The following is a 17,886-nucleotide window of genomic DNA, read 5'->3' as shown; positions in this document are numbered from 1 at the left end:
GGAGTTCACACAAATGGATTTAAATACCATTCCGGTAATACTCTTTATGAGCATCACAAAACAGTTGATATATACTTGCTCTAGAAAAATAATGATTTCTGGCACTGTTTCATAGAAACTAATGATCAGTTCAATCATAAATTCTAGGTTGTGCAGTGCTATTCCACAAACAGCATGTTTCCTCTATTTTCTCACTTTTAAGTCAAATCACAATACATGAAGCAACCAATTTTCATTGTTAGCAACTTTCAGCAACACTTGAGATCAGAATTTAAACAATGTATCTGTTTCAAATGTCATTAGTCAGTGAGAAATACCATTACCTTTTGTATAGTCAGGCTGAAAACATTAAATATTAACAGCCAGACTGTTTATGCCACCTAAGAACATGCAATATAGCTGCATTATTTATGTAGGTCACATTCTAATAATGAAAAGAACAAAATAAGCCTCCAATACTTTAATAAACTAAATTTCTAAAAGATCTACAGTTATTAACATATATCATTTAGTTATGCTCTAAGCTACTCAACTTCTCCTCATCTGTATTTTTAATTCTGGACCAAAAATGGTAAAATTAAGAGGAGAAACAGAAATTAGTGGGTTTTTTTCTTTTTAAAGAGACAGGGTCTTGCTCTGTTGCCCAGGCTGGAGTGCAGTAGGCACAATCATAGCTCACCAAAGCCTTGAACTCCTGGGCTCAAGAGATCCTCCCGCCTCAGCCTCCTGAGTAGCTGGATAAATTAATTTTTATTAAAACACTTAGCTTCCAAAGTTCACCAGATAAAAGTAAAAACAATTTGGAATTATCTTAAAATGAAGGAAGTCAAGAGTAAAAACCGCTAAATATGTATCACAAATTTACGTCTTTTAATTCCAAATAGAATTCAAAGAACAAAAATAGTATTATACTGTAGATTCTGTATTTTAGTCTTTACCTTTTTAAGAACTTCCCAGTCTTTGCAGTTTCCTGATCTCCACCATCAGGATAAAATGAGGAACGGCCCCTAGACTCATCTCTTGGAGCATTCTGTGGTGCGATTGTCTTTGCAGGACTTCTTCGTGAAGGGATGTGATGAATTGGACTATTCTGAGAGGGACTGTATCGACTAGATCCATTTCCAACAGAACCAGACCCAGACCTTTCAGGACTATGCTGAATGGAATGTGAATGCTGAGAAGGAGTATTTTTTGCAGAGTGAACTGTACTGAGCATGGGAGCATCAGAGCAAGATGAACTCTGACTAGGTGGTGTAGCAATAGGTGAAGGACTATGGGGTGATCTAGGACTATTATCATAAGCTGAAAGGCCAGGCCAAATATCACCGGATGTGGCTGATGACTTATTAAATTCATCGATAGATTCAGATGGGTCATGTTCAAATGTATCTTTCGGTTCCTCCTGTGATTTACTTTTCAACGGACTCTCTTCTTGGGGTTCCCCTTCAGCTTTTTTGGTTTGTTTTTCCTGAGACCCTCGTCTTTTAGAAACAGGAGATTTGCTATATGGGGATGAAGAACGAGAAGAGGATGATCTTGGAGACCTAGAAGATCTATATGACCGGCGAGATCTGCTTCTGGATCTTTGAGAAGAAACGGATCTTCTTTTTGGACTCCTGGAACGTGAACGACCTCGTCTAGGACTCCTAGAGTGCCTTCTATTCCAGACAGGTCTATAACCACCTCGATGATATCTACCTCCTCCTCCTTGATAATACCCTCTACCCCTTCCTCTGTACCCGTAAGGTCGTCTCATTCCTCTATTATTTCTGTAATCACGACGATAATCTCTAGAATACATACGATCTCTACTACGAGACCTTGAATATGTTCTGGAACGAGACCTAGAACTAAAAATGAAATAAATATCAATGCAAGAAAAATAAAGCATTCCATCCTACCATTCTAAATATTCTGCTTGAATATAACATGTAAATAAACGGTAAAGGTAAAAATAGACTTTTTTAAAAAAACTCATCTGTACAAAAGTTTATGGTTTCTAATCAAAAAGCCTCACTAAGGTAAATACTGAGAGAATACATTAAAGACCTTAAAAATGAAGGCACAAAACACACACACACGTGCGTGTGTTATATATACATCACACACATTAGGACATATTAGCAAATTGTAGCACATCTAGGCAAGCACTTAAACTGATAATTGTAAAAGAATATTTAATGGGATGACATAATATACAGTTAAATGGGGAAAAGATTACACAAAACTGTATCAGTGAGGTATTATTAATTAAATATATACATAAAATAAAGTTAAGCCTGGGGGAAAAAAAGAATAATCATCAACTACTATTAATTCTTAATGGGATTATGGTCATTTGTATTTTCAATTTCTGGTTTCTGTTTTCTATGCTAAGTATGTATTACTATTTAAAGAAAAATAACCAGAGTTGTTAATTTTTTAACAAAAAAAATTATTTTGTTAGAATTCAAAGAATCAAAGTTGGAAATGAGAAACTATAAAACAATACGCACAGATTTTTCACTGTCAAATTCTTGCATTACCCAATTCACCTCTTAACATTGTGGACAAATACAAAGAAACCTACCATATATTATACAGTAAAATTTGAGACCTGGAGTCAGACTAACTGGATTTCAATCCAAGCTCTGCCATTTACTAGAGCTTGTTAGTTGGACATTCTCAATTTCTCGCTTACAATAAGGGTAACAACAGATCCATTTCACAGGGTTCTTTGAGAATAAAATACATTTTGGGGTTTAGCACTGTGTTTAAGATACGCATTCAACAAATAATAACTGATATCATTATTTTAAAAATTTAAAGCACATTAAATCACCTGTATCGCTTCTTTCTAGAATGAGATCTTGATCTTGATCGAGAACTAGACTGTGATCTAGACTTTGACCTTGAAGAATGTGATCTAGAATTGGAGCGACCCATTTCTTTTCTCCTAATCAAATGATAGGGCAAAAAAAGGTTAAAATTACAATATGATTTTTAAAATTTTACGTTATTTATTTTCAGATAAAATTTGATTTTCACAAAAGTTTCTCAAAGGCTATTATTCACCATCATTTTCAAATCAGTATTCAGAAGACAAGTCAATTATCCCTGACTAAAACTGTTTTCACCTGCATGATAGATACTGTAGATTAAAGACACAACTGAAGATTTTTATGGACTGCCCCACTTATGTGCCTCAATCCAAAAAGGCAGCAGCTGCAGAAGCCGGAAAGAGCAATGAGATCAGACTGCAGCAGCATGTTATGTGTTATTCCATGCCCAATACAAATGCCTACCTCTCCTGTAAGAAAGATAAATAAATAATAAAGGTATTACAGATAAAGCAACTGAAATAAAATAAAGTGTCACAATACTAACAAAAAATAAACCTACTAGGCTGTTATCATAGTGCTTTATGGCCTTGAAAATGAGACTGAGCTGACCACTCCATATACACAATACTGTCTGGAGTGGTACTATATAGTATACAGGACACTAAGTTTCTGAACAGCTGGAGCCGTGGGTCTGCTCTCAGTACTCATGACTCCAGAATAAAGTGGACTTTTGTGACAATGACTAGTTCACCCTGAAGCTTTCTGTTAAGAAGATATAAGAAGAATAAAAGATAAAGAATTGAAGGGATTACTTCAAGAAAGATATATTAGAACTATAAGAAAAAAAACTTGGGCACCAGTAGTTTAACTTTTCTAAACACTACATGGTATCCAATGCTATAATTAGACCTCAATGGGTACAGAAATCAGTAACTGTCAGAACTAATTGATTTATAAGATCTACTCCTCACAAAATTGAAAAAATATACATATATAGCAAATCACTGCATGTACATCCCAAATGTCACATTTTCAACTTTTCAATAATTGAGATATCTTAGCCTCTCTTCAACTTTTCAATAATTGAGATATCTTAGCCTCTCAAGCTTGTTTTTGCTGCGTAGAACTATTTTCAAATTTATACTAACTTACTCAAAAAGTATTCATTTCAATAAAAATCAACTTATTAAACTTCTAACAGCTTGCAATTCCCATAATACTTAAATAGTATCTCCTACAACCAAATATTTTTGAAGGCACTTATTTTACCTACCTAGACTTCGTTGAGTTTAATAAAATACTATTTGGAAGTACTAAGATTAATTCAGTTATAGAAGAGGTAATGGTAATACCTGGATAGTTCCTCATCAAACAATATAAATAACAAATTCGAGATGTTTGAGATAAATGCTGATTTCAAAACAGAACATAACTATCCTCTAATAGACTACCACCTTTGTCTTCTCTCACTCTTCTTCTGAATCCCAAGGGAGCAAGAAATACATAAAGACAGAAATAAAACATAGGTTCAGGGTTCAAAAAGGCAGAATAAGAATTCCACAACACAGAAGAAAGAAATTTAGCATTAACACAGAGAGATCTGATACCTCGCAGAACACAAATTTGGTTTAGCAACTGTAGTTTTGACATCATGAGATTGGCAAAAACCAAATTTACAGCCTGTAGAGGAAGGAATCTTGGCCACTGGGAACTGCGACATTCTAGTGCTATCTGATTTCAAAATTCTGTCCTCCCAAACATTTTAACAGAACATAAATATGTAATTTACATTCATTGTGATCAAATTTACTTTAAGATATTTATTTTTATCCCACTCTGAGATAATCAGACACACTGTAAGAAGAAACCAGAGCTGGAAATGATTTTGGAGATCCAGTCCAGCAATAAGGCAACATTCTTTTCCACTGTATTAATCTGTAAATAAAACACTATGGTTTACTAAGAGCTAGAGATGCTGTGTTGTGCTGTATCTCCAGAATCTCTGTTCTTGGCTCTTGAGGCTTTTTGGATGGTAATTTCTGTTAAGGTTTCATGAATTCTGTAGGCTTTTCCAGTCAACAGGATGTAGTTGGGCTTGTGGCACATTGTGCACATAAGCACAACAGGTATTTAATAAGTAACTATCAAATGAATGCATTCCCCAGAACCTGGATATTTTTTAAAGCAGCAAGTTTATTTTTAAAGGTTTGTGTTTTGCTTTGCTTTTTAATAGCTACACCTGAAACTTCAAAAACTAATGGAAAGAAAGCATGCCTATCAAATAGCAGTCTAAAAGAAATGGATATCTTCTGCTCTACTGCAAAAATACACTTAGGAAAAAAGCTAAGAACATGGTCTCTGCATTTAAACTACATGAATTCAAATTCCTTAAGCTCTCTGAGCCTGTTCCTCAACTGTAAAACGAAGAAAATAACAGTGCCTACTTCGCAGACTTGTAGAGGACTTAATGAGTTGATAAACTTAATTCACTTAATACACCTAACACATAAGAAGCAATCAATTTGAATTACCTAAACACTACAGTAGAAACAAGTTATGAATCTCCTCTTGTTTACATTAGGGAAAATGGGTTAAGTAGCAGAGTTTATCTTGTATGTCCTGAGTCTTTTAGTAGATGTGTTTATAGAAATAGAAAAAGCAGGAACACAACCTGGAAGAAGAGAGAAAAAGAACCTTTTCCCTAAAACTAACTTAGTATCTGACTTACTTCACACAAGTCACCAAAATAAACAAAAAACTGAATCATCAATTCAGTAGCGACATTTCCTCAAAAAAGTCAAAAGTGAAAACTAGAAAAATGAATGCTCTTTACCTTGGCTTTAAGCAGGATCAAGAAGTCAAGTGAAGTCTTTCAGATACTGTAAATATTCCTCCTGGAGAGAATGCTCTGAGAGATTAAACTCTAAATTCAAATTCCTAGCGAAGACAAAAAAAATTATTTTGATTTATGTCAAATTAAATAACCATTATTTACAATGCATATAATGGGCACTGCAATAAACTCTAATAAATGCACTTACAATTTCAGGGAAGGAAAAACTAATTCAGGAAATAGGAAACTTTTAAACATAAAAGCCTAAAACTCAACTTTTTTGTAAACCACAATGCAGTAGTGTATTACGAAACTGACAGCATCTTTTTAACTACTTGAATTCTAATTTTAGCAATTTGAGCTTTAGGAAACATGATATGTTGTCGTTTCATCAGAAAATTCCAAGGTAGCTAACATAATGCCATCTTGCTACAGGGGCAAGGTAGCACAAGACTGTAGTCCCAGCTACTTGGGAAGCCGAGGCAGAAGGAGTTTGACACTGCAATGTGCTGTGATCACACCTGGGACTAGCTACTGCACTTTAGCCTTGGCAACATAGCAAGACCCCATCTCAAAAAAAAAAAAAAATGTAATCTATAATTTTCATAATGCTCTACTTTATAACATCTAAAATATGAGTTTAATGTTTTGCTACTTATTCTCTTTGGTACTTCCTTTCACACAATTTAGTTTCATGTAAAACGATTTTAAAATCCACATTAACAGCCATCATAGTAACTTCAAATTCTGTGCCTAAAAGCATCTTGATACATGTATATTCAAATAAAAGAACAGTCAGCAATGAAACTTTTATCTATTGAAAGTAAATATTCTTCCTAAAATAATTTATCATTACTCTGTAAATACACTTTGCACAAAATATTCAAGTTACCAATACTGAAAAGTTTAGCTCTGTGTATATTCACATCAAGTATGTGCAAAGGATAGTCTAAAGCACTAGGGGAACAGAAACTAAGGAATACAAGATTAATATACGGCAGCACTAAAAAGAATTCATGAAGAAGTTTAAATGGAAATCTGTAACTCTTACCAAGATCCAATTTTAAAAATAAAATGAGACTGGAAATACAAAGAAGAAATGGTAACATTAAACTGGTGAATCAAGAATAGTGTCTCCTAAAATATCCATGGCTCTCCAACTGGGGAGAGATTTGAAGTTCAGGCTAGGAAGGAGGAATCGGAACCTATTATGGGAAACATACTAAAAAAATAGTAAAGTCAAAAAGCCAAGTAAGGCTGGGTATAAAACAAAAGGATTTCTAAAGGCCATATAAGTTTGGTTTTTAAAATATCAAAACCCCAAGTGGCCAGAGGAAAAAAAATGGCAGTATTTTAAACTGGAGTACTGTTAAAAAACTGTATTCTGACCTGGAAAGTCATTACTACTGATTCACTCCTAGAAGTGATACAAGGCTCATTTTAGCTAACATTTCCCTAAACAATTTCAAAAGACTAATTTCTATATATATCCAGAGAAGACTCAACTGCCAGATCTCTTTACTTCAAGTCATGATATTTTGAAGTTCAAAGAAAATAAACACTAGATATAAAAAACTGACAGAAGAGGGAACACAGGCTGTTAGACCAGTGGATATACATTCCTGTTCACAATCTATAAATATATTCAAGTATCCACACCAATAACTCAAATAATACACAAAATGTGATACAATAAATAAATCAGTATCAAAGCTGATTAGTTCAGCTAATTTTTAAAAAATGAAAGTCTACATACAAAGCACAATACTAGTTACTATAGGAAATATGTCTATGTAAGTGGTCCCTGCCTTCCAAAAACCAAATCAAGAACAGATACCAGCAACAAATCATAGCAAACTAAACATCTAAATATCAACCATGTGCCAAGAACCGTGCTAGGTGACTTAAATAAAATAATCTCATATTTGATCCTGATAATCTCATGAGCTACGTATTAATCCCATCTTTCAAATAGAGAACTCTAAACTTTCCAAATAACTTGAAATAGGTGCCTTACATGCCAGACACTACTACTCTAATGCTGGGAATACAACATTTTAAGGAGGACTTTAAGTTCCCTACTCTCTTGAAGTTTTCAGAGAGAGGAAGACAGAAAACAAGAAAAAAATCAAATAGTGGCAAGTGCCACATTGGAGACGGGGGAAAAAGTACAAGTTGACATGCAGAGGAGGAGGGCAGGGGCACTACTTAGGTGGATCCTTGGGCCCTCTTTAAGGAGGTAACATTTGGGTCTAAGGACAGGGAACACAGAAAAGATCCACAGAGGGAAGAGCATACTAGGCAGAGGACACAAACTTAGCAAATTCAGGACAGAAACACCAATAAGAAGGCAACGTGATCAAGGAGTTGAGTGTATGAAATAAGGCAGCAGGAGGAGGAATGGACCAGATCAAACAGCATCTAGTAGATCATCAAAAGGGGCCAGGATTTTACTTGGTTGAGAAACCCTTGCAGGGTTTGCTTGGGTAAGTCACTCATCTGATTTCATTTTAAGATGGCTTCTATATAAAAAATAAACAGCAATGAAAAAAAGAGGCAAATTCAAGATGTGGTTTGTCAAAATGACTTGTTAATGGATTGTTAGGGGTGTGAAGTACAGAGAGTGAGGAAATCACTAGTGCCCTTAAATTCTAGGTTTTAGATTTAAACATCTCGGAGGAGAAGTTTGGGGGAGAAAACAAAAGATATGTTTGCCGTTTTTTGCGCCCATAGTCGGATTGTAAATAGTTAATCCAAAATTTGACTGAAATCTCCTGACTCCAACTCCAGTGCTCTCTCTTCAATACCCTAAAAGGTGCCTGAGGTGGCCAAAACCCAAATACAGAATTAAAAATGCCAAACTAATCTTCCCTTTATTACAACCAAGATCATTTAATAGATTCCCACTTGTATAGAGAGATTAGGAATAAATTGCAGTATGTATCTTTAGCCACTTGATACACTAACCAATGAGGAACACAGGATAAAATAAAGGTTTTACTTTTAAAAATAAGGTTCTTAAATATCTTAACAGAGCCTATCTTTCATGAAATAATACATAATGACCAGCGAGAACATAAGTGATCAGAAACCAGCTAGAAAACAATTATATCAGGCCAGGCATGGTGGCTCACCGTGTAATCCCAGCACTTTGGGAGGCCGAAAGAGCAGATCCTGAGGTTACGAGTTCGAGACCAGCCTGGCCAACATGGTGAAACCCCGTCTCTACCAAAAATACCAAAATTAGCCAGACGAGGTGTGCACGTCTATAGTCCCAGGTACTCCAGAGTCTGAGGCAGAAGAATCACTCGAACCCAGGAGGCGGAGATTGCAGTGAGCAAAAATTGCACCACTGCACTCCAGCCTGGGCAAGAGTGAGGCTGTCTCAAAAAAAAGAGAAAATTTGATCAGAGCAAAGAAACTAGGGCTCAACAAAATATCCAAGACAAAGCCACCCAAAATGAATTCTTTAAGATTATGATTTCAAGCATACTTGATCCTAGTCTTCATTTTAGCAGACTCAAGGAGTTTGGTCCCCAGGTTGTTGTAAACAAAGTAATGCTATTTCCATCTTTTCAAATCCTAAAAATATAGCCCATGACTATTATTCCAGTAGACTAGATTCAAATCCTGGCTCAGCCATTAACTAACTGACCAACACTGAGCAAGTTAACTTAATCTGTCAGCTTCAAATTCTGTTGGTATTGTTTTGTTTTTTATGTTTTTTGTTTTTGTTTTTTTTTTAAGGTTACTAATGGTACTTTCTTACAAGTACAGGGTTAAATGAACTAAGGCACGTAAGCAGCTTAGTTTTAATGTTTGGCTCATGGTATACAATCTAGCATTAGCCATCATTATTGGTAAACCTTGTTTAGGTTTACCAATGGCTAAACGTGGTTAGCCTTTCTGCAAGCTAACCACGTTTACTTAAAATGATTCTTGCAGGTAAGGTTACCTTAATATTTTTGATACAGCATTAATCAGCATCATTTAGAAGTCTTTCCAGATATGCTTAATAAAATGTCTGGGCTGGGTGCAGTGGCTTACGCCTGTAATCCCAACACTTCGGGAGGCCAAGGCGGGCGGATCACCTCAGGTCAGGAGTTTGAGACCAGCCTGGCCAACATGGCCAAACCCTGTCTCTACTATAAATATGAAAATTAGCCGGGCGTGGCAGCGGGCGCCTCTAATCTCAGTTACTCTGGAGCCTGAGGCAGGAGAATCGCTTGAACCCGGGAGGTGGAAGTTGCAGTGAGCCAAGATCATGCCACTGCACTCCAGCCTGGATGACAGAGCAAGACACCATCTCAAAAACAGAAAAACTAGCCGGCCTTTGTGGCGTGCACCTGTAATCCCATGTAATCCCAGCTACTGGGGAGGCTGAGAATCACTTGAACCTGGGAGGCAGAGGTTGCAGTGAGCCAAGATCACGCCACTGCACACCAGCCTGGGCGACAGAGCAAGACTGTGTCTCAAAAAAAAAAAGAAAAAGAAAAAGAAAAAGAAAAATTAGCGGGACATGGTGGCAAGCAGGCGCCTGTAGTCCCAGCTACTTGGGAGGCTAAGACACGAGAATCGCTTGAACCAGGGAAGCGGAGGTTGCAGTGAGCCGAGATGGCGCCACTGCACTCTAGCCTGAGCTACAAAGTGAGTCTCTGTCTCAAACAAATAAATAAATAAAATCAAAGTGTTTGAAAACTCTAAAATACTACACAAATACAGGCTAGTATTATGTTCGTGTTAGTATACTGGTTGGTTTTCAGCCTTAGGGACAGTCAGAAGATATTAAATGCTATGACTGAGGTAACACTTATTACCTGAGTGTAAACAACAAATTCATATCCAACAAGTACCCAGAGATTTTAGCTTCTTAATTCCCTCTTCTACTTATTTGCTAAATAACAAATCACTGTAAATTACACAGCTGAAGTCAGCTAGTGTGCAACTACTGATTTCCAAAGTAGTTTCCGTAAACTCCCAACCCAAGCCCTACATAGAACTGATAAAACTTTCTCCATTTCTAAGTCTTCTCATCACATAGTTAACCTCGTACAGCTTGCTGCCCACAAAAGTTTAATAAATTCAACCGAGGACGGGGACAGGGGCTCACCCCTGTAATCCCAGCACTTTGGGTGGGCCAGGCGAGTGGATTACCTGAGGTCAGAAGTTCGACACCAATATTGTGAAACCCCATCTCTACCAAAAATACAAAAATTAGCCGGGTGTGATGGCGGGCGCCTGCAGTCCCAGCTGCTGGGGGGGCGGGGCGGGGGGCTGAGACAGGAGAATCACTTGGACCCGGAGACGGGAGGTTGCAATGAGAAGAGATTGGGCCACTGCACTCCTGCCTGGGCGACAGAGCGACATTCCGTCTCAAAAATAAATAAATCAATCAACCAGACCTGAGCTGAGCCTACCAGTGGGCCTATCAGACCTACAGGTCTATCACCAAGTCTTACAATACCTCTGTTCTCCAAAGTCAAGAAGAGCTCTGGCTAAACAGTTTCCTTTGCCACCATTTTAATTACCTGAATTAAAGAAGATATTTCAGTGTTCACCACAATGTAATGGTTAAAGTATGATATCACTAAGAGAAGATGCTCCAAGGTTGTTTACCATGAGCTACCTTTTTTAAGTAACAAGGTCTCGCTCTGTTGCCCCCGCTGGAGTGCAGGGGGACGAACATAGCACACAGCAGCCTCAACTCCCGCCGAGGAGTCACTTTTTCCTTCCCATCAAATTATTTATCCTGAATTGGTTATGATCAAAAATGCACAAACCTTGTAGCAGTTTTTCCTACGTAAAGGTTATTTACTGCCTAAACAGTATCCTAACCATTTCAACTAGAGTCGAACTGAAATGAGAATTCACACGAGGAACAATAAATTTTGTTTTGCTTTGTAATACCAAAAAATTTGAAAGACGCTGTTGCAATGAGGTACAAGTCTGAATTTGTTCATCTTTTTCATCAGTGTTAGCCACACTTGCTTTCAACTTGTCTTAATTTTTTTCCAATTCTAAAATGCTTTTTCAAAAAGTCTGAGGTAGCAAAGTAGCTGCTGGTACTTCAGCTTGATTCTGAAGAAATAAATTTTAAAAGCGAATCTTAAAAGCCAACTCATGAATTTAAAATGAAGGCAAAGTCCAATTCGCCACTCCCACCCATTTCTCACACCAGCTGTCTACCAATTGTGGCTGCAACTTTTCTGACACGACTAAATGGGCTGAATCACTTGCTGAAAAGACTCGGCTTTGCTAGTACTCATGAAGAACCGCACTTTCAGCCGGATGGGGCAGAGCCAGGCTCAGAACCACCAGCTAAGACCCAATCCCCTCGCTAGGGAAACGTAACTAGGCAACCACCACAAGTCAACAGCGCGCGCTAGCTTCAAAACAGCGGGTTGCAGCGGGTACTGAAATTAACTCCAGAGAACTAGGGTTAGCAGCCAGGGGCAGAACAGAGCCCTAAAACCTAGTAGCATCACAAAAATGAGGCATCAACTGACGGGTAGTCTGAAGCCAGGGAGGAGTTTTAAAGACCACGAGAAAAGGGGTAGACTTACTCAACGCACTTTGCTGCGGGTCACAGTTATTTTTCTCAAAACCCCAAAGGCCAGGAAGAAAGGTGGCAGTCCTAACCAATGAGAGGCGGACACAAGTTGCACCTCCCGCGGCCGTCGGTGCCGTAGGCGGGGTAGAAAGAAAGGGACGAGCGCGCGTGCGCGGAAGGCTCAGTCGGGCGCGCGCAGAGACCGGGCTGAAGAAATGGGGGAAGGGTGGAAGAGGAATATATGCGCACGCGCACGGAAGGCCGCGCGGGCTCCGGGTCTCGAGCCAGGTTCGCAAACACGAGCGCGCGCGCCGTTAGCACTGCTCAGCGCCCCCGCCCGGCCTTTTCGGCCCGTAGTGCCTCGAAAACCTGAAGGAAGCTGACGAAAAAACGCATAAATAACGGCGCAACGTCTCCTTGGTTCTCCTTTTGCCGCCAACCCGTCACCACCCACAGAAGAGTCAAAAATATGGCCTGTCCTCGGTCTTCATTGCCTCTTGAGTAACTTGAATACAGCGCGAGGCCTACCTGACACGCCGAATCGCGGTTCCGGGGATTTATCTCCGTTGCAACCACACAGCGGCCATTTCCCGACTCAAGAACGCGAGGAAAACCATAGAGGTACCTTCGACGCGCTAGCTCGTCTCCGTCACTTCCGATCTGGGGCGTGGCCTCGGGTGCCCCTAAATATGCGGGCAAGCCCCGCCCACCCTTCCTCTCTGGTCCGGCTTCCTGGCTGCTATTAAGATGTTGCCTGAGGCCTTCTGGGAAGTCGCGTGGCTGGTCTCGCGCGAAGGTGTGGCGGCCCCGCCCTCTGGTCGGTAGCGACAGCTTTGGCCGGAGAGGCTGTGTGGGGTGGGTGTTTTGCTAGGCCTGAGTTAGCTTGGCCGTAAGGGGCTTTTCGCTGGCGTCTCTGCCTAGTTCCGAGGAGACCCTCTAGACCTCACCGCCGCCCCTACTTTTTACCTCCGTAAGCTTGTCTGGTCTGTTCTTCCTGTGGGGCCAGCTTAGACCAGGCAAAAAACAAAAAGACAATCCTACACTGAGGAAAAGACCAGGAGGCGAAACGCGGCTGTGATTGCAGACACGCTGCTCCCTCAGCCAGCAAGGGCCCCTTTTCTTCCTCTTGGACGCCTAACTGGAGATTAGAAAGCGTGGCTTTTGCTTTGCTATTAAATGCGGCAGACGCACTTAGTTGAAAAATGGCCACTATCTAAATCCCTTTCCTGAGTGGCGTCTGATCAAATCGGAGCTCACGCCGTAGCAGCCGGAAGCCTCTTGGGCTGCTCGCGCCAGAGGAGGCCGCCCTCCTGGCGGCGTGGTGACAGCTTTACCACATCGGCAACGTTGGCATAGGCATAAAAAAATAAAGAGCACGAAGCAGTTGAGCTTTCAGCCTGTGACGATGATTTGTGGCAGCCGAGGAACACAGCCCAACGTAGCTTGGTTGGCCAAAATTATAAGTCAGATTGAAAATAGGCAAGCCACGTTTGATTTGAATAGAATTTAAATAACAGCCTTAGCACATTTTCCATTAATACTTCTCCGGGCTGCACTTTCTTAGGGCCTAAAACCGCTATTACTTTGATGTTTAGGGATGTTAACTACCTTGATGGATTTCAGACTTGTAATTAGCAACCAGAGTGTCAGTGAATGAATCAAATCTAGTATTGGGCCCTGGTTGTGAATTTACCACTGTGCTTAGGGCATTCTTTCTTCACAGTCCAATTTACCAGCTCAACTAGAAAAACGACAACAGTTTCATGGAGTGAATCGTAGGTTTTTTATTGTACAATCTGTCCCTCACCCCATTGGCACCTCAGGATGTGGACACAGGAATCTTTGGCCTTTTTGTTGTGCCCTGATGTCCCAAGCATTCGCAGGTATCAGGGGAAACCCCACCCCGGATATTCAACGTGGGTTCTATTTCCCTAAGCGTCGGCTGGTCTGAGATATTATCAGTAAATATTTGTTGAGTGAATGAACTATATTAAAAAAATAATAAAGGCTCATTACACCTCTGCTATTCTGCATGTATTGGGAGTCGGGGCGCTCAGGGCTAACAGCTTTTATTCATTTATTCAAAATACACCAAATTGCAGCCTAGGATATTATCTTGAACCACCCTCTGCAATTCTATCGCACATGTGTTGGAAATGAAGTCATCTATTTGAGGCAATATAACTGATTATGATTTTATTTGCATAACATGAGGTAGTAACAAAGGAGATCCTTTGGAACAAAGCCTTTCGTAAATGGAATTTATCCAGACTTCTCTTGAAATAGATCCATTTGATACGTGATGCTTTCCCAATCTACAAAGTAGGAGGTTCTTGAATTTAGATGTTTTGTACACTTTTTTTTTTTTGGGGGGGGGGGGGACGGAGTCTCGCTCTGTCGCCCAGGCTGGAGTGCGGTGGCCGGATCTCAGCTCACTGCAAGCTCCGCCTCCCGGGTTTACGCCATTCTCCTGCCTCAGCCTCCGGAGTAGCTGGGACTACAGGCGCCCGCCACCTCGCCCGGCTAGTTTTTTGTATTTTTAGTAGAGATGGGGTTTCACCGTGTTAGCCAGGATAGTCTCGATCTCCTGACCTCGTGATCCGCCCGTCTCGGCCTCCCAAAGTGCTGGGATTACAGGCTTGAGCCACCGCGCCCGGCCCACACATTCTTATTTTCAAAACCTGAAATTCCACCATTACAGATTCATTCTTTGTAATAAATGTTTTTTCTGTTAAAATACAAACGCTGAAAAGAGGAAAAAAGAGCCCATTTAACAAATGGGCATTTGGGAAAAATAGAACATTATCTCAAGAAGAAATATAGTTGTAAACAAATGATCAAAACTGCTAAGAAGATACAAATAGAATGCTAAGATAAATTAGTAAGCTGATTTTTATTTATTTATTTATTTTTAAGATAGAGTCTCGCTCTGTCACCCAGGCTGGAGTGCAGTGGCGTGATCTCGGCTCACTGCAACCTCCGCACCCCGGGTTCAAGCAAGTCTCCTGCCTCAGCCTCCCAGGTAGCTGGGGTTACAGGCTCCTGCCACCAAGCCCAGCTAATGTTTGTATTTTTAGTAGACATAGTGTTGCACCATGTTGGCTAGGCTGGTCCTAAAGTCCCAGCCTCAAGTGATCCACCCGCCTCAGCCTCCCAAAGTGTGGGGATTACAGGCGTGAGTCACCGCACCAGGCAAGGTAATTTTAATTTATGGTCATGGAGAAATTATTGTTAATATGATTATAAAACTCTTTCTTGAGAGATGTTGCTTTTGTTTTGGTTTGATTTTAATTTAAGATAATTGAAAAAGAGAAATGGACCAGATGCTGTGACTCAGCCTGTAATCCCAGCACTTTGGGAAGCCGACACGGGCGGATCACTTGAGGTCTGGAGTTCGAGACCAGCCTAGCAAACATGATGAAACTCTGTCTTTCCTGAAAATACAAAAATTAGCCGGGCTTGGTGGAGGGCACTTGCAGTCCCAGCTACTTGGGAGGCTGAGGCAGGAGAATTTCTTGAACCCAGCAGGTGGCGGTTGCAGTGAGCCAAGATCACTCCACTGCACTCCTGCCTAGGCGACGGATCAAGACTGTATCTCAAAAAAAAAAAAAAGAAAGAAAGAAAAGGAAAAAGAAATGGAGAAGAATGGATATGTGAAAAGGACAAAGACAAGAAAATAGGAATGAGGATGGAGTTGGAAGTCTAGCACGAAGGCAAGCTCCAAGACCTGACTGGTTTTGTTTGGTTTGTTTTGTTTATCTTTTTAGGTGGAACATCTGAACTATTTCCGTATTTGGGGAAGTTGAAGTTGAAGTGGTATTTGGAGGCTCATTCTTCACACTCCCTAAAAATACTGGCATTGGGAACCCAACAGTAGTAGTGAGAAGCAGGCAGCAGAGGAAACAAGACCAACAGAGATTCCCTAACTAGAGTGCTGATGGAGCCGGACTTTGGCTGTAGCTCCTGCTGCATTGCCTCCATTTATGCATATCCCTCTACAGGCTTTGTGCTAATTTCTTTTTTTAATTTTAAGTGATAACATATGCATTGATTCTTCGAGCTAGCTGATATCCTTCCAGTAAATTTATTTTCCTGATGAGTTAATCAGAGTTGGTTTCTATTGTTTGCTAAGAACCCTGAACTCCATGCACAGTTTTGAGTAGAAGCAGGTCGTATTTATGAGGTCAGTTTTCCAAATGGTCTGGCATTTTTTTAGATCTGTACCAGTGAAATAAATAGTTCCCCTTGTCTAGACTATTTCATTCCTACTGGTGGATAAATTGACTGGGATATTTTCCTTATTTTTCTATCCCCTTTTACGTACTAAGAATGTAGAGTTATTTATTTAAAATATTTTAATTTTATTTTTTCAATTTTAATTATTTTGGTTTGAAATTACCAAAATTATTTAAGAATTATGTATTTACAGTATTGTTCCTTAGTATTCATTTCTCCATTTTGAAAAAAGAATTGAAATATCAAAATGAGCCAGGTATGGTGGCTCACGCCTGTAATCCCAGCACTTTGGGAGGCTGAGGTAGGAGGATCCCTTGAGTCAAGAGTTTGAGACCAACCTAGGCAATATGTGAGACCTTGTCTGTTTGAAAAATTTAAATATTTGGGTTTTTCTGTTGTTGTTTTTTGGTTTGGGGTTTTTTCTTTTTGAGATGGAGCCTCGCTCTGTTGCCCAGGCTGGAGTGCAGTGGTGCAATCTTGGCTCACTACATTCTCCGCCTCCCAGGTTCAAGCAGTTCTCTGCCTCAGCCTCCCGAGTAGCTGGGGTCACAGGTATGCACCACCACACCTGGCTAATTTTTGTATTTTTAGTACAGATGGGGTTTTACCATCTTGGCCAGCCTGGTCTTGAACTCCTGACCTCGTGATCCACCTGCCTCGACTTCCCAAAGTGCTGAGATTACAGGCGTGAGCCCCCGCGCCCAGCCGAAAAAATTAAATATTAACCGAGTGTGGTGGTTCCCACTTGTAATCCCAGCTACCTAGGAGGTTGAGTTAGGAGGCTTGCTTGAGCCTGGGAGGCAGAGGCCACAGTAAGCCAAGATTGTGCCACTGCACTCCAACCTGGGCAACAGAGCGAGACTCTTTCTCAAACAAACAAAGAGAAAAATATCAAAATGTGACTGTTAACCATTGTTTCTAAGTTCCACCAAGATTAATGCACATCTTTCTCAGAAAGATGGAAATAACAAATAGAACATTAAATTCTTTCAATGTTTTCGTAAGAAATCTTTGCCCAGAAAGTATGCCAGCTTGCTGTTTGGTGTAACTACTGAAGAACAAAGAGGGAACCCCCCTAAAAGGGGGCAACAGAATTATGATGAGATTCATCCACAGAAATCATTTCTTCCTTAAGAGAGGTTATAAGAGTTACAGAACACGTCCTTCTTTTAAAGCAGTCATCCAACAAATATCTCTGTTTGCCCCCTGAAAAGTCTGAAAGCTCAGTTCTACCCAGACAATTCATCTCACAGAAGGCTAAAATCACCTAAGCAAAGGGCTGCAACCAATGATGACATTTAAAAGTAGTGAAATACAGAGCATAGAGTATTGGAGGAAGGAGTGAGGTAGGGGAGCCTCTCCAGATGTCTTGGGGTGCTGAAATTTCAGCCTCATTGCTTGTTTTAAAAGAACTAAGAATTAAGCCTGGCCTGGAGAGGGAGTCA

The 17,886-nt window shown here is 40.1% G+C and overlaps 1 protein-coding gene across 8 annotated transcripts in view; it reads right to left on the bottom strand.

Annotated features, from left to right (window-relative positions):
- Positions 1 to 12,882, bottom strand: part of BCLAF1 (BCL2 associated transcription factor 1) — a 31,435-nt gene extending 18,553 nt beyond the window's left edge. For 6 of the 8 annotated variants that reach the window (XR_749713.2, XR_749712.2, XM_010379475.2 and 3 more), the window contains exons 1-4: positions 12,734 to 12,882; positions 5,656 to 5,759; positions 2,822 to 2,935; positions 939 to 1,850 (exon numbers count right to left, since the gene is read on the bottom strand). Coding sequence is in view for 6 of the 8 variants with exons in the window: in XM_010379475.2 (XP_010377777.1) it covers positions 939 to 1,850; positions 2,822 to 2,925 (1,016 nt within the window). In the remaining 2 variants the exon portion in view is untranslated. The remainder of the gene's footprint in view (positions 1 to 938; positions 1,851 to 2,821; positions 2,936 to 5,655; positions 5,760 to 12,733) is intronic. The other 2 variants (XM_010379476.2, XM_010379474.2) reach the window with 1 other exon arrangement.
- Positions 12,883 to 17,886: the final 5,004 nt, after the last annotated feature.

Source organism: Rhinopithecus roxellana, chromosome 4 (assembly GCF_007565055.1).
Source record: "Rhinopithecus roxellana isolate Shanxi Qingling chromosome 4, ASM756505v1, whole genome shotgun sequence".
NCBI lineage: Eukaryota > Metazoa > Chordata > Mammalia > Primates > Cercopithecidae > Rhinopithecus > Rhinopithecus roxellana.
The sequence above is the reverse complement of the archived record's forward strand: the minus strand, read 5'-3'. Positions and strand labels throughout refer to the sequence as shown.